The 17704-nt window shown below is 40.0% G+C and overlaps 1 protein-coding gene across 1 annotated transcript in view; it reads right to left on the bottom strand.

Moving 5' to 3' along the window:
• abcf1 (ATP-binding cassette, sub-family F (GCN20), member 1) overlaps window positions 1–17704 on the bottom strand; it is a 35803-nt gene that overhangs the window by 13193 nt on the left and 4906 nt on the right. Inside the window, exons 7-16 of the mRNA XM_069522772.1 lie at window positions 16480–16584; window positions 14571–14630; window positions 14390–14467; window positions 14215–14310; window positions 13909–14031; window positions 13654–13754; window positions 12369–12454; window positions 12139–12278; window positions 6644–6792; window positions 6469–6552 (exon numbers count right to left, since the gene is read on the bottom strand). Coding sequence (XP_069378873.1) covers window positions 6469–6552; window positions 6644–6792; window positions 12139–12278; window positions 12369–12454; window positions 13654–13754; window positions 13909–14031; window positions 14215–14310; window positions 14390–14467; window positions 14571–14630; window positions 16480–16584 — 1022 coding nt within the window. The remainder of the gene's footprint in view (window positions 1–6468; window positions 6553–6643; window positions 6793–12138; window positions 12279–12368; window positions 12455–13653; window positions 13755–13908; window positions 14032–14214; window positions 14311–14389; window positions 14468–14570; window positions 14631–16479; window positions 16585–17704) is intronic.

Below are 17704 nucleotides of genomic sequence, written 5' to 3'. Positions count from 1 at the left end.
ACTTCCTGGTAACATCCAGTTACTATAGGGGGGCTTATTTTCAAAATAAAGGCTCTGTACAGACTTCCTGGTAATATCCAGTTACTATTGGGGGGGCTTATTTTCAAAATGAAGGCTCTGTACAGACTTCCTGGTAATATCCAGTTACTATTGGGGGGGCTTATTTTCAAAATAAAGGCTCTGTACAGACTTCCTGGTAATATCCAGTTACTATTGGGGGGGGCTTATTTTCAAAATAAAGGCTCATTAGATGTTTACTGGTAACATTCTATTATAATGGGGGGGGGGGCTTATTTTCAAAATAAAGGCCCATTACATGTTCCTGGTAATATCCAGTTACTATTGGGGGGGGTGGGGGGGCTTATTTATACGCTTAAACATAGGCTCTGTACATGTTTCCTTGTAACATGGGGGGGTGGGGGGGCTTATTTTCAAAATAAAGGCTTTGTACAGTCTTCCTTGTGACATTCTATTACAATGGGGGAGGGTTGTTTATTTTTATATTCAAAATATAGGCTCTGTATAGACTTCCTAGTAACATTCTATTATAATGGGGGGGGCTTATTTTCAAAATAAAGGCCCATTACATGTTCCTGGTAATATCCAGTTACTATGGGGGGGTGGGGGGGCTTATTTTTACTTTTATTCATATGCTCCAAAATTTAGCAAAAACCACCACCCTCACCCGGATTCGAACCCAGACTCACGTCACATGATCCAAGTGCCTTAACCACTGGGCCAAAGCGGATGGTGGCAAAAACTTTGAATCTAGAAAATTTATAGAGGAGACTTGACCTCTGACAGTCTATGGGGTTGCTATGGTTACTCACTGATTAGATGAGGAACACCTGCTGCGCGCTCACTTTGGAGACAAAAACTGGTTTCAGACCAACCCTCAAACAAAAGCTTCTAACTCAAAATCTATAAGTCGTATCTGAAAAATAAACACATTGTGAGAATCACAAGACTTTGGCCGACGTCCACATATGTTTATATTTTATAAGAGTTAAGAAATGAGACCGTAAGAGCGATTTAGAAATTTAGTTTTCTCATCAGGAATCTTTTTTGTTGATCTCCATTGAAGTCAATGAAAACGGTAGAGGGCGCTGCTCTAGCGCCACTCTTCAAACAAATGCTTGTAACTCAAAAACTATAGGTCCTATCTAAGAAATGAAAACATTGTGAGAATCCCAAGACTTCCACGAACGTACAGATATGTTTTGGCGAGAAAGGGTTCAGAAATGAGACCGTGGGAGCGAGTTAGAAATTTTTTTCTGTATTTCTCCTTTCTGACTTTTTTTCCCAAAATTAACATGGGAGTCAATGGAGAGGTGAGACCGGAAAAGATTTCTCGGTAAATTGACTCAGCCTAAACTACTGGACCGAGAGATGTCAGAGTGGCATGTGTGCGTAGGAAACAAACTCTACTTTCACCAGATGTAAAAATCATGTCTGTCGGACTCCGTTTGTGGCTAGGAGAAGTGTTTAAACAGAGAAAAAGTGGCTGAAAAACGCCCGTTTTTGCCCTCTCGCTCTTTTGGGCGTTAGACCTTGAGTCCCATTCGTCGGTTTTGGCCGCGTTTTCGCGATTTTTGAGCAAATTATTGGACGAAATTCTTAGAAAAGTCATAGCACACCATTCGACGTAATTCCGCATGTATTTTTCTAGGTCTCGAGTATGTGCGACGAAATCTGTGGGAGGAGTAGCGGGACGAAAAAATGACGGAAGAAGAACGAAGAACTAGAAAATCTCTCCTGCCGAGACATTTTGAATGGGTGCCTTGTGCTCGTCGATGCCGCCGTTGCTTCGAACACAGAGACGCATATTATCCAGGTTTATGTGAAATCCAATTTCAGAGAGACATTACGTTTTGGTGGGAGAGAGAGAGAGAGAGAGATGGTGAGAGCGAAAGACATTTCTAAAAGCTGCTTGATTTCATGAACATGCATGATCCAGGTCGGTGAGAGACTTGACCAATTTCGGAGAGACAGAGAGAAACCATGTTGTAAGGTCTTATCACCATCCATGGCATTTAAATTTTAAAATTCAGCCTCCTTCAGTCTTCCTGTGAACATCCTGTAACTATTTGGGGGTATTATTTTGAAAATCTAGCATCTTTCAGGCTTCCTGAGAACATTTTGTAAATAATTGTGGTTTTTATTTTGAAAATCCAGACTCCTTCGGGCTTCCTGGTAAGGTCTTGTCATCATCCAGGACTTTTATTTTGAAATACCAGCATCTTTTAGGCTTCCTGGAAACATTCAGTAACTATTTGGGCGTTTTATTTTGAAAATCCAGCATCTTTCAGGCTTCCTGGAAACATTCTGTAACTATTTGGGCATTTTATTTTGAAAATCCACTCTCTTTCCGACTCCCTGGGAACATCCTGTAACCATCTGGGGGTTTTATTTTGAAAATCCATCATCTTTCAGGCTTGCTTGGAACATTCTGTAACTATTTGGGAGTTTTATTTTGAAAATCCAGCATCTCTTAGGCTTCCTGGGAACATTCTGTAATTATTTGGGGTTTTTATTTTGAAAATCCAGCATCTTTCAGGCTTCTTGGGAACATTCTGTTACTATTTGGGGTTTTTATTTTGAAAATCCAGACTCCTTCGGGCTTCCTGGTAAGGTCTTGTCATCATCCAGGACTTTTATTTTGAAATACCAGCATCTTTTAGGCTTCCTGGAAACATTCAGTAACTATTTGGGCATTTTATTTTGAAAATCCAGCATCTTTCAGGCTTCCTGGAAACATTCTGTAACTATTTGGGCATTTTATTTTGAAAATCCACTCTCTTTCCGACTCCCTGGGAACATCCTGTAACCATCTGGGGGTTTTATTTTGAAAATCCATCATCTTTCAGGCTTGCTTGGAACATTCTGTAACTATTTGGGAGTTTTATTTTGAAAATCCAGCATCTCTTAAGCTTCCTGGGAACATTCTGTAATTATTTGGGGTTTTTATTTTGAAAATCCAGCATCTTTCAGGCTTCTTGGGAACATTCTGTTACTATTTGGGAGTTTTATTTTGAAAGTCCACTCTTTTTCCGGCTCCCTGGGACCATCCTGTAACCATCTGGGGGGTTTATTTTGAAAGTCCAGCTTTTTTTAGGCTTCTTAGAAACATTCCTTAACAATCTGGGGATTTAATTTTGAAATTCTAGCTTTTTTTACTCTTCCTGGGAACATTCTGTAACTATTTGGGAGTTTTATTTTGAAAGTCCACTCTTTTTCCGGCTCCCTGGGAACATCCTGTAACCATCTGGTGGTTTTATTTCGAAAATCCAGTGTCTTTCAGGCTTCCTGGAAACATTCTGTAACTATTTGGGGGTTTTATTTTGAAAATCCAGCATCTTTTAGGCTTCTTCTGAACATTCTGTAACTATTTGGGAGTTTTATTTTGAAAGTCCACTCTTTTTCCGGCTCCCTGGGACCATCCTGTAACCATCTGGGGGGTTTATTTTGAAATTCTAGCTTTTTTTACTCTTCCTGGGAACATTCTGTCACTATTTGGGAGTTTTATTTTGAAAGTCCACTCTTTTTCCGGCTCCCTGGGAACATCCTGTAACCATCTGGTGGTTTTATTTCGAAAATCCAGTGTCTTTCAGGCTTCCTGGAAACATTCTGTAACAATTTGGGGGTTTTATTTTGAAAATCCAGCATCTTTTTGGCTTCTTCTGAACATTCTGTAACTATTTGGGAGTTTTATTTTGAAAGTCCACTCTTTTTCCGGCTCCCTGGGACCATCCTGTAACCATCTGGGGGGTTTATTTTGAAAGTCCAGCTTTTTTTAGGCTTCTTAGAAACATTCCTTAACAATCTGGGGATTTAATTTTGAAATTCTAGCTTTTTTTACTCTTCCTAGGAACATCCTGTAACTATTTGGGAGTTTTATTTTGAAAAACCAGGCTCAGTACATGTTTCCTAGTAACATTCTATTACTATGGGGGGGGCTTATTTTCAAAATAAAGGCTCATTAGATGTTTCCTGGTAATATCCAGTTACTATTGGGGGGGTGGGGGGGCTTATTTATACGCTTAAACATAGGCTCTGTACATGTTTCCTTGCAATATGGGGGGATGGGGGGGCTTATTTTCAAAATAAAGGCTTTGTACAGTCTTCCTTGTGACATTCTATTACAATGGGGGAGGGTTGTTCATTTTTATATTCAAAGTAAAGACTCTGTATAGACTTCCTAGTAACATTCTGTTATAATGGGGGAGGGGGCTTATTTTCAAAATAAAGGCCCATTACATGTTCCTGGTAACATCCAGTTACTATGGGGGGGTGGGGGGGCTTATTTTTACTTTTATTTATATGCTCCAAAAATTAGCAAAAACCACCACCCTCACCCGGATTCGAACCCAGACTTACGTCACATGATCCGAGTGCCTTAACCACTGGGCCAAAGCGGATGGTGGCAAAAACTTTGAATCTAGTAAATTTATAGAGGAGACTTGACCTCTGACAGTCTATGGGGTTGCTATGGTTACTCACTGATTAGATGAGGAACACCTGCTGCGCGCACACTTTGGAGACAAAAACTGGTTTCAGACCAACCCTCAAACAAAAGCTTCTAACTCAAAATCTATAAGTCGTATCTGAGAAATGAACACATTGTGAGAATCACAAGACTTTGGCCGACGTCCACGTATGTTTATATTTAATAAGAGTTAAGAAATGAGACCGTAAGAGCGATTTAGAAATTTAGTTTTCTCATCAGGAATCTTTTTTGGTGATCTCCATTGAAGTCCATTCAAAAGTTAGAGGGTGCTGCTCTAGCACCACTCTTCAAACAAATGCTTGTAACTCAAAAACTATAGGTCCTATCTAAGAAATGAAAACATTGTGAGAATCCCAAGACTTCCCCGAACGTACAGATATGTTTTGGCGGGAGAGAGTTCAGAAATGAGGCCGTGGGAGCGAGTTAGAAATTTTTTTCTGTATATTTTTTTTTTCCCAAAATTAACATGGGAGTCTATGGAGAGGTGAGACCGGAAAAGATTTCTCGGTAAATTGACTCAGCCTAAACTACTGGACCGAGAGATGTCAGAGTGGCATGTGTGCGTAGGAAACAAACTCTACTTTCACCAGATGTAAAAATCATGTCTGTCGGACTCCGTTTGTGGCTAGGAGAAGTGTTTAAAGACCAAAAAAGTGGCTGAAAAACGCCCGTTTTCAGCCATTTTTCCCCCACTCGCTCTAATTGGGCGAGAGACCTTGACTGCTCGCTCTAAATGGGCGAGAGACCTTGACTCCCATGCATTTGGTTTTCGGTATTTTTGCGATTTACGAACGAACCGTTTGACGAATGTCTTAGAAAAGTCATAGCACACCGATCGAGAAAAATGCGCACGGTTTGATGTACTTTGTGTGAATGTGCGTCAAACTTTGTGGGAGGAGTAGCGGGACGAAAATTTACGGAAGCGGAAGAATAATAAGCCCGAGCAATAATAATATAAGTGCCAATGCATTGCATGGGGCTTCGCCCCATGCAATGCATTGCCAGCTGGGGGCTCTGCCCCCAGCTGGCAAGGCACCCATAATAATATCCCTAAATTCCTCGAGGAATAATAATATAAGTGCCAATGCATTGCATGGGGCGGAGCCCCCAGCTGGCAAGGCACCCATAATAAGCCCAAGCAATAATAATATAGGTGCCAATGCATCACCGTATATATCACTATATATAGCCTCATATATGGGTGACTAAAGTTCATCCACCTTTTTAATAACGGCGTGAGAGAGCTGCCCGAAAATATATTTGACCCTACTTTGTTTTGGGGTTTTTTACCCCTACAGTCACATATGTAGAAGACAAAGATTTCAAGAGAGTTTGTGGTGATAAGAGCCATCAGTGGTGTCTTTAGAGAATTTTTGACCATCCTCACACATTACTGTATATGCCACTTGATATTATGTAGACAGTGTATTTTATATCTGTACAGAAGAATAGTACAGAAATTCAGAATGCAGTAACCACATAACTGTAATATGCACTGTACAAACAACATGCCCTAATTTACCAAACTCTGGGAAATCATTTAATACATGATCACATTTAGGCTTATTATTCAAGTAGCTTATGTTAATTTACAGTTAATGGGTTGTTGGGGTCCTGTGAGTCAAGGTGTATATGGCTGTTGATGCCTTAAACGTAACGACTCAACACAGGTACTGCAATAATATACTTGACACCTCCATTAGTCAGTTAGAATTGAAGGAGGGATGGAGGGATGAAATGTCTTCAAGAAACACAAGCAAGCCCAGTTGCCTATATGTGCACTTGTCCACTGAGGATACCATGACCTGAATGACTGAAAAACTTCACAGATTCCCTCATCCATTCACCAAAATGTATTAACTCAAATAGTCCATCTAATTTTTGATCCTAAACAAAAACTACCATAATCAGAGAGAATAGGATATAATTCAGGGAAATGAAAAAAAAAAAAAGCTTTATACTTATTGAGCCAGATGACAGCGTTCAGGTCCAGGTGGTTTGTGGGTTCATCCAGCATCAGCAGTGTGGGTTCCATGAACAGAGCTCTGTGGGCACAGAAGGATAAGAGTGAGTGAAATATCTTCTGACAGGTTATAAATTGGTTCTGTCTCATCCATAAAGTTTGTCATAGTGTACCTGGCAAGGGAGACTCTCATTCTCCAACCTCCAGAGAACCTCTTGGTGGGTCTGTTTTGCATCTCAGGGGTAAAGGACAGACCAGCCAGAATCCTTCTGGCTTTGGCCTCAGCTGCTGCAGCTCCAATCACCCTCAGCTCTTCATAGACCTGATGAGAAGGAGAAACAGAAGCAGTTACATGATTACAGAGTAATATGAGACAGAGTAATCAAGTGTATCCAGATTATCATATTTTAAGAAGTCAAACCTAAGTGAGTACACTTGAAATGTCACTAATAATCATTGATTGGACAGGAAACTTAGGCAATTATAGAAAGTAAAGTGCAGTAAAGAACAATGAAGTCAGTGAGTAAACCAGACATGGGCCTGGATGGGACCAGCCTGCCCACATAGCCAATTTTGATCAAAATAAACTTTGTTACAAAAATATATATGAGTAAGGAAATAAATAATCATGAACTTGATTAGTTGACTTTTCATCCAATGTAGCGTCATCGCCACAGCAATAGATTAGCAAAAAAAATCTTGTGTTCTTTTAAAAAAAAACAAGAGTTCAGGAAGAACACACACCACTCCCTCCTTTAAGTGTTTTGAGAGGATATTCATGTCTCACATTAAGAAGGACATCCCAGACACAATAGACACCCTTCAATTTGCATATCGTCAGAACCGTTGAACTGACGATGCCGTCAATGCAGCCATCCACACAGCCCTGTCACACCTGGAACACAGGGACATCTATGATCGAATGCTTTTTGTGGAATACAGTTCAGCCTTCAACACTGTCAACCCCAGCAGACTGACTGAGAAGCTCTCCACCCTTGGACTGACATCCTCCCTCTGCTGCTGGGTCCTGAACTTTCTCACAAACAGACCCCAGGCTGTCAGAGTCGGTACCAGAACATCCAGCACCAAGACAGTGAGCACAGGGACCCCCCAAGGCTGTGTACTCAGTCCACTCCTGTACACCCTCTTCACCTACAACTGCTCCCCCTCCCAGAGCAACACCTCCATCATCAAGTTCACTGACACCACCGTCATTGGGCTGATCACCGGCAGAGAACAGAGCCTACAGGGAGGAGGTGGCTCGGCTGGTCTCCTGGTGCTGGGAAAATAATCTCTTCCTGAATGCTGAGAAGACCAAGGAGATGATTATCGACCCGAGGAAGAGGAGGAGAGACCCGCACGCCCCGCTGCACATCAACGGGACACAGATGGAGAGGGTGAAAACATTTAAATTCCTTGTTACTCACATCTGTGAGGATCTCACATGGACACACAACACACAGCAGACCATCAAGAAGGCTCAACAGAGACTCTTCTTCCTGAGGAAGCTGAGGAAATTTGGACTGTCCACCAAACTCCTCAGCAACTTCTACAGATGCACAGTGGAGAGCGTGCTGACAAATTCCATCACTGTGTGGTACGGGAACTGCACAAACCAGGACAGAAAGGCTCTCCAGCGTGTCATTAAATCGGCACAGTTCATCTTTGGAGCTGCCCTCCCCCACTACAGGACAATTACAACACCCGGGTCACAAAAAGGGCACAGAGCATCATCAGGGACCACACTAACCCACAACACAGACTATTCACACTCCTGCCATCTCCCAGACACTACAGGAGTGTGAAAGCAAGGACTACCAGACTGACAAACAGTTTTTATCCCCAGGCCATAAGGCTTTTGAACCACGGACTATGACCACCATCTACCTCTATATTTGCAATTTTGCACAAGACATTGCACATTGCACATATATATCTATCCTATTGCACATTGTTTAATTGCTGTCCTACTGCACATTGATCGGTTATTTGTTATTCTTTATTTTAATTATGTTTATTTTAATTCTACTTTTATATTTTGCATTGCATATGCACTTTATATTTTATATTTCATATTTTATATAGATTTCTTTTTATATTAGTAAGCATAGTTCTTTGGTCGGGTAGTTCCAAAATAAGAATTTCATTACCCAATAATAGCCATTGTGTCTGTTATTGTGTATATGACAAATAAACATCTTGAATCTTTAATCTTGAATTAACCAAGCCCACTGAGCACAGTTCATCAGACTCATTAGCCCACAAGAAGGTAAACCTGGCTGCTTATTCCCTCGCCAGAATGCTCTCCCAGTCAGTAATCTCAGGTGCTTTCTAATTAACATGGTATGTACTGTAGGTCTTGGTTGGAATACAGTGTAAATAAGAACATGCTCATCTTTAAATGCTACTGAAAGCACATATGCCAGGCATTCGAAAAAAACATCAGACTGGCAAGCCCCACTCCGTTTTACCAGACAGGTTTCAAAGCTACAGGACCAACCAAACCGGGCTCCATAAAATCATATGGCAGGACATTGAGCACAGCGAAATGGCTCAAAAGCACCACCTTGAAAATTTCAATGAATTCCTGGCAGCATGTGTTACTTATTTTATAAAACTCGATAGGCACATATAGGATGTCCAGGCTAAGAACATGCCTCTGGAGATCATAGCCTTACACATATGATCAAGAAATAATATCTTACTCATTCGTGCCGTGTCAACAGCACACAGCTGACAACAAGTGTCCTGCCTGTATCCTCTACATGCAAGGGGGCAAGAAGTCCTGTTCAAAAGGGCTGGGGCGACGCATCAATGTAATCAACGTCATCGATTACATAAATTCTTTGATTTGCGGAACGTGCGTCTTAAAGTCAATGCATGGACTCACCTGAAGAGCAACCTGAAGTGAAAAAAAAACCACCCACGATCATCTAGCATAGGTCACCAATAAGCGGACCGGACCCAGATGCTGTTCTTTACGGACCCAGACCGTTGCATCATCCGTTTTTCATTGTTTGATTTTCTATATGAAAAAATATTTAGTTCAGTTGGATGTTCTCAGTTCCACTATTGCACTTCTGTCTGTCCTGGAAGAGGGATCCCTCTCATGTGGCTCTCTGAGGTTTTCAAGTTTTTTGGTAGTTTTTCCTTACTCTTGTTGAGGGTTAAGGGCAGAGGATGTCGGCACCTTGTTAAAGCCCTATGAGACAAATTGTGATCTGTGAATATGGGCTATACAAATAAAATTTGATTGATATGTGTGATTTAGGCAGTGGGATGCAGTATGTTAATACTGTCTGTGCGGTTTGGGTTTATGTTTAGATGCCATTTTTTTATTTTATTAGCTCAGTAAAAAATACCAAATATTCATACATTTTCTGCATTTTAACTCTTTAAAAATACCAGACTGTTTGCATACCACCATCTGCATGTTAAAAAAAAGAACACAAAATATGAAATAGTGTATCTTCCATATACTACATTTCTTTTGGAGGGTTAACACCACCTGGCATTGGGGATGTCATGATATTAAATTTTGGTGCCATGATTATTGTCAGAAATATAATTGGTTTCACAACATATTATTGATACTATATAAGGAAAATGACACACAACTAGGGATGTAACGAAATGAAATTTTGGTGCCACGATTGTCCGAGGAAATATCACGGCTTCACAATTATCGATACTATAAAAGAAAAAAGACTCAAAACAAGCAATATATAGCTAATAATATAGCTTATGAACTAAAATATTCATTATCATTAACATTATCCAGTTTTTATAGTGTAACATTTATCTATTTAAAAGTAATTTATGTAAGCTATATCATTTAGTTGCCTTATTGTGGTAGATTGGTCACAAAATGTGTGTTTCCTGTCATAAGCTGTGTATCTGTATGGGAGTTTTATTTTGAAGGATCAGCAACAGAAGTTGTTGTTATGGGAGCGACATTTTGACTAGTTTTGAGAAACTAAACGTGTCCTGGTTCAAGCCTAATTCTTCATGTCCTGATTATACTCTTACCTTTCAGTATAATTATTAGAATTACACTCTCGGCTACATTTATAATGGACCCCTGGTCAGAAACTGAAAGTAAACAAGGATTTCTCCTCTTCCAGTGAACTCCTCTGATGAAGTTGTATGTCCAGTGTTGGTGGAAATAAGGCTGTTAAGTCAGTTCCCTCTTCTCAACTAACGTTTCAGTACACAAAATGTGACTCGGTGCACAAAAACATTACATGACTCGTGAGAGGTAGGACACCATAGTTAAATATTGTAGTTTTTACAGTTCTTACGGTTATGAAATCGTGATGTTAGCAAACCTTGGTTATAGTAAAAGCGGTTAATCCCAATATACCCCCCCTGGCATACATCACCGATTAACAACAATTATTAGTTTTTGTGTAACATCACATTTTAACGAAAATGTCCCCTCGTTGATGTAAGGACAAATATACCACTCCCCTAGACTGCTGTAAAAATACTATATATTATTTGTTTCACTGCCATAACTTATTTTAACCATCTTCAGTCATGTTCAAAGCCTTATTTTCCATATAAAAAATATAAATAAACCCAATTCTAAACCTAATCTTAAAACCAAGTCTTAAATAAAAACTGAGTAAATCCAAAATTGTTTTAAAAAGTATATACCATAAAAAGCAATATTTTTAACCAGTGTTAAAAAACAGAGTCCAGGTGAAGTGGAGTCCTTAAATGTACCATTTGCATAGGAGGAATACAACAAGGCTTTGTCAAGAGAGGAAATACATACAGACATTTTTAAATTAAAAACAAAAAAATTCCCTGGGTGCGGATGAGTACACCTCAGAGTGATACAACATCACTCAAGAGAAGCATTAATCCTTTTGCTACGAAACTGGGTACTTACAGAGTGTGAGATCCAAAACTCATGGAGAGAGGCCATCAGGAAGGAAAGGATAAGTAAAACTGAAAAGGGTTAAAGCATTCTAATCTTTTTCAGGTAGGACTTTATATAGAGTGCTGAGATTCATTTACCCTTTTTACATTACGTTGGGTTAGGGTAAAATAAAGATGTTTATGATTAAAGCAAAATGATAACATAAAAGGGATATATATGGAAGATTGTGCTTTTAGCGGACAATATTCGAAAAACACAATTTCTTACTTTTAATTATAGGCGATACCAAGCAAAAAAAACATCTGATTGATTGGGAACTGATGAAGTATCTTGTAATTAATACATATCAGGTTTTGACCGAATTGAAGAATCATCAAATTATGAATCGTTACTCTTGTGAATAAATCTGATATTTATAAATGGAAATTGAGCCTTTTTATGACTTTTGCCTGTAGAGTAGAGGTGTTTAAAATTAATATCCTCCCTAGGCCTTTGTATCCAATCCAGACTTTGCCGGTGAAAGTAACAGACGTAAGTATTTACTGAAAAATATCAGGATAAAAGTTGATGGAGACTATGCGTATTATTATTATTTAGTCTATTTTCCTGTATCTATGTAAATAAGTATGTATATGAATAGAAGTGCATGGGTGGATATGGAGATAAGTTGTTTTGTTTATTTGTTATTTTTACACATTTTACCAATTGTTCAGATAAAAAAACAGAAAAGGAAAATGTCAATGTGAAAGACAAGTAAAATGTGTAATGTCAAACACTCACCTTTTCCAACCGCTCAGCGACACTGTCCTCTCCCTTTTCGAGACGAGCCTGGAGCCGTTTCTCCTCCTCTAGTAGCTTCAGGCGGCGAGTGTCTGCTTTCAGCACAGCCTGCACTGCCGGCGTGTCATCAGCTACCACCTCTAACATAAACAAAGTACACAGAGTCAGGGGATAATAAAGCATGGAAAGAGACAGAAATGATGAAAGGCACATTGTAGCAGGTCACTTACCCTGTTCACACAGTAGCACATCAATGTTGGGTGGAATACTGAGAGCTCTGTTAGCCATGTGTTTAAGTAATGTGGTCTTTCCTTTGCTGAAAAAAAGAGAACACTTAATCACACTTCAATTATCATTCATACATGTTTCTTGGCTACTTGTCATTGCATCAAGAAATCAGTGGCTACTCAGAGTGGCAGAACAGGCAGAATCTTTAAGAGGCCATGGGAGACCAAGCCTCCTCAAAATGATCAAGTAAATGTCATTGTGAATCTTTATATAAAGTTTCAGCAAGACTAGTCTAAATAATTTATGTCAGATAATTAGACTAGTCTTGGATTATTAACTGATTTTTACTTGTATTCATGTGCTCAGCCTCACAGATATTATTTTGGTGAGACAGCATGAGCAAGTAAGAGATACAGCTGAGACAAACAACAGAAAGCCTCTTGTTATTGATTTCGTATGACAAGCACAAGCAGGTATATTATTTTCCTGATGTTGAAATTTTCCTGTCTGTATGATGTTTTGTGTAACAGATACGAGGGAAGTTGCAAATAGGACAGGAAGTTCATTCACACGAAAGAGTGCAAAGCAAGTTTGTATCTTGATGGAAAACAGATGTCTCAGAACCACATCTGTTAACAGTGCAATCTCACTACTCAACTACACGACAATATACTTGCAGTAAATGTGCATGAATATTCATGAAACCGAGATGTGTCTACCTGCCTCACCCCACAACCTAAAACTGAACTTTTGTCTGAACCTAACCATGGATTTGGAGAATCATTACACCCCAATATTAACTGAAGGCCCAGTGTGTAAGATTTAGGTGAAAGGAATTTTTGGCAGAAATTGATTATAAAATAATCAATAATAAAACAGGTTATCTTTCATGTTGGGGAGGGTGAGATGAGTATTCAGCTGCAACATGAAACTTTACCTGTAGATACCACTAAATGATGAAGTATGAAAGGTGGACTGGTAGTTGGAGAGGTGCCAGTTCACCTCCTAGGCACTGCCAAGGTTCCCATGAGCAAGGCATTGAACCCCCCAATTGCTCCCCTGGCGCCTTCATGGCTGCCCACTGCTCCGTGTGGTCACTGTGTGTACTGTGTTCCGTGTGTACTGTGTTCAGGTTAAATGCAGAGGTCAAATTTCCCCATGTTGCATGTAGTGCTGTGTGTGCATGATTGTGTGGGACAATAAAAAGGAATCTTAATATAAAAAAAAAGGAATCTCAATCTTAAAAGAAAACATAACCTCCTTGGTGGAAGTAAGAAATATATTTACCCATTTGGTCCAACCAAACCATATCTTCTTCCTGCTACAATCAGAAGGTCAGCATTGATGAAAAGCTCCTTGCCATGAGCAGATATGCTGAACCGTTCCAGCTGAAGCACACAAAAGAGGTCTTCACTAACCATTGTTTATGTAGCACATACAGCTACTTAAAAGCATATTTAGTGTGAAAATTATGAAAAATAAACATTAGTTTAAATACATTTCATTCCACTCAATGTTATAATTAAACTTAACTTAAATAACCTTAATATCAGAGGCATTCTCCAGCATTGCCTGTCTGGAGGACATCTCCGCCTGGGAAATGGAGAAATCCCCCTCCAAGGCATTCTGAGCCCTAACACTAGCCACTTGACGCTCGTACTCCATCTGTAACAATAAAAACATGAACATCTTCAGCAACAAAGGACAAGAAGCAGCAGGACAACTATATATGGTAAAGATTACACCAATTACCAGCAGCTTAATTGTGTGACATGAAAAAGAATTATAACAACAAGGGGAATATATAATGTGCCCCATTAAAATAAGGACATACAACATGGTGATCACCTGTTTCTTTTTCTTCTTCTTCTCCTTTTTACTAAGATTTGCATTTGGGTCCTCAACCTGTGGTTTGGCCTGCTCTGCAATGGCATCCTCAGCACTCTTAATGGTTAGACAGAGATGAGTTAACAAAGTGATACAAAGCAAAGAAGGAGAAGAGCTATGTGGAGGACAAGCATACCATCATCATGTCACCTCCGTCACTATCCTCATCATCATCCTCATGCTCGCTGCATGATCGCTCAGCAGGCTTTCCTTTCTACTTAGACAGTTAAATCACATAATGGGTACCTGTTGGTTACCATGTTGATCATGGGATTTAAACAAAAAGAGCATAACCAAAATCAGTGCTTTTTACTTGCCTTGTTTTGTTTGATCTTCCCCTTCTTTGGTTGTGCTTCCGTTTCATAATTATCTGGTGACTACAGGAATAGATTTTTAAAAATTCATCAAAACTAAAAAATTAGAAATGTGGCCTTTTCCAAGAAATGTGTCTAAGATTCTGAGAAAGCAATTTTTTTAGTCAACAGGACATTTTACAGAATGTATTCTCTTAGCCAAAGTACACTGCTCATAAAAATTAGGGAAACACTTTAAAGGTACAGTGTGTAGAATTTTGTGATATCTAGTGTTGAAATTGCATGTTGCAGCTAAACACCCCTCACCTCACCCTCCCCGTCCAAACATGAAGAAGAAACTGTGGTAGCCTTTAATTGTCATAAAAACTCAAAAGGTGTTTGTCCGGTCTGGACTAATGTAAAAAAAAACATGGCGGCCTCCGTAGAGAGAACCCCCTCGATGTAAATATAAAGTATTTGAATATAAAGGGCCTTTTCTGGGGTAAAGAAAACTACAATTCATACAATTTAGATGAAACGAACTAGTGAAAACATCATGATAATTATTCTACATTAAATTTCTGCCAATAGTTTCCTTTCACCTAAATCTTACACACTGGACCTTTAATTGTTACAGTATAACACCAAGTCAGTTAAACTTCAGTGATATCAATCTGCCCATTAGGTAACCCAATCAGGTTGTACAGGTAGTCTAGTTCCTCCAGGATAGTACGACTAAATGTGTGGTTGTCGTGTCTCCCAGTATAGTCTCAAGAGGATGGAGGAGATACCAGGAGACCGGTATCTACTCCTTTGTAGAGCAACAGGAGGACCACAGCCAGGGTCCTACAAAACAACCACCAGCAGGCTACTGGTGTGCATGTTTCTAACCAAATTGGCAGAAACAGACTCCATGAGGGTGGGTTGAGGGCTCAACGTCCTCTAGTGGGACCTGTGCTCATGCGCTTTCTCCAGAGAAGACTGGAATTGGCATGACATGCTGCCTGCAACACCATTCAGCATCATCAGTTTTGGGGTGGGTCAGTGATGGTCTGAGGAGAGATATCCTTGGACAGACCTCCATGTCATAGCCAACAGTACCCTGACTGCTGTTAGGTAACTGGATGAAATCCTCAATTGTCAGTGCGTATGCTGGTGCAGTTGACCCGAGATACCTCTTGGTGCAGGACAATGCCTGCCTAATGTGTGTAGGTACTTCTTGGATGACAATTGATGCTGTTTATTTTCACTCTGATTTTAGTGTGATATTGAATCCAGCCCACAAGGGGTTAATGATTTTGGTTTTCATTTACCCTTTTTACATTATGTTGGGTTAGGGTAAAATTAATCAAGGACTTCAAATACTCCTACCACATAATGGGAATTTTATTAATGAAACCTCCTATGCTGATAGCATAGGTTTTTGTTATCAGCCATTATGTACAAATCACAATGTTATTATAGTGCAGTTATTATAGTTGCAGTTTGGAGCATTAGACAATGGAAAACTTTTTTTTTGTTGGCTCTATGTATGGAGTTTAATTGTACCTAAAATGCTTAATAGTGATGTCAAATTATAGCTGGAGGGTGGTACTCTTGCATGTAAATTAACTTCCTTGACCTTGAGTGCTCTGAAAGGCGCCCATAAATAAAATATATTATTATTATTATTTTACAGTAGTCCAAACTGGACAAACTAAAAACATTTTCAGTTTTTACGACAACTGAACGCGACCATTGGTTCTCTTTCATGTTTGGAAGCGGAGGGTGAGGTGAGGGGTATTTAGCTGCAATATGCAGCCTCACCACTAGATGTCACTACATTCTCACACTGAACCTTTAACAAACCCCTAAATCAGAGTAAAATCAGCCTTAATCCATACAGGTTTCACTTCGCATTTTAACAGAGACTTGGGGCCATACAATCACCCACCTTGGACTTGGCTTCTGCCCTCTTGGTTTTTGTTGTTTTCTCTTCAGCATCTTCTTTCTCTGCCGCATCTTCTTTCTCTGCCGCATCCTCCTCTTCAGATACAACCTGTTAATTTGATAATCAAATCACTGTAAGGAAACTGGTTGTAAATCTGAAATATCTGGAGACAACCATTTAAGGAAAAGCCCTGTAAAATGTAATGCAGAGGACAAAGGGAGTCGAGCTTCTGACATGAGAAGGAAAAAAAGAAAACGCTATTGCCCCTTTTCCACAAAGGCAAATCCAGGGCCAGTTCAGAGCCTCATCTGAAAGCAGTGGTGTTTCGATTGCCAAACAACTGTCTCTTTGCGAGAAAAACTGGTTCCAGTGTTGCACCGACTTGTTTCTGGTCTAGAAGTAAGAACTGCATACAAGACAAACCTCAACTTTGCTTTGACCACTTGTGGTGTGTGTGTGTGTGTGTGTGTGTGTGTGTGTGTGTGTGTGTGTGTGTGTGTGTGTGTGTGTGTGTGTCAGAGTGTGAGAGAGGAAGAGAGTGAGCAGAGTCAATGTGCACAACAACTACATAAATCAGTTGTTGGCTATGAAATGCTCTCAGACTCCCTTCTAGCCACGCTCAAAAAGCAAAAAAATAACAATAAAATAAAATTCAAATATTAAAAAATATACACCTCAATATAAATTATTCAACTAAAATAAAGTATATTACTACTAAGTTGACTGAATGAATGAAATACGTAATACTTATGAATGCAAACATTGCATGGCGGGTAGTTTAGAGGAGTGACAGTCTTTTGGCAGATTGGAGGAATATAAGGGCGCATTCACACCAGGATAGCCCTCAAAATCTTATGGCCAGGGCTGGGGGATGAAACTGTCTCTGAGCCTGGTGGTGCGGGACTGGACGCTGCAGTACAGTTGGCCAGATGGCAGCAGGCAGAAAAGTTTACGGCTGGGGTGAAAAGGGTCTTTGATAATCTTGTTGGCCTTCTTCCTACACTGCTGGGTGTAGAGGTTTCTCCATGGTTGGCAGCTCTATCCTATTAATGTGCTGAGCAGACTTCACCACCCTCTGTAGAGCCTTATGGTTCAGGGCAGTACAGCTGCCATACCAGGCAGTGATGCAGCCAGTCAGGATACTCTCAATGGTGCACCTGTAGGGGTTACAGAGAATCCTGGAATCCAGGTTGAGCCTCCGCAGCCTGCGGAGGAACAAAAGCCATTG

The sequence above is a fragment of the Paralichthys olivaceus genome, chromosome 3 (genome assembly GCF_024713975.1).
Source record: "Paralichthys olivaceus isolate ysfri-2021 chromosome 3, ASM2471397v2, whole genome shotgun sequence".
NCBI classification, from domain to species: domain Eukaryota; kingdom Metazoa; phylum Chordata; class Actinopteri; order Pleuronectiformes; family Paralichthyidae; genus Paralichthys; species Paralichthys olivaceus.
The sequence above is the reverse complement of the archived record's forward strand: the minus strand, read 5'-3'. Positions and strand labels throughout refer to the sequence as shown.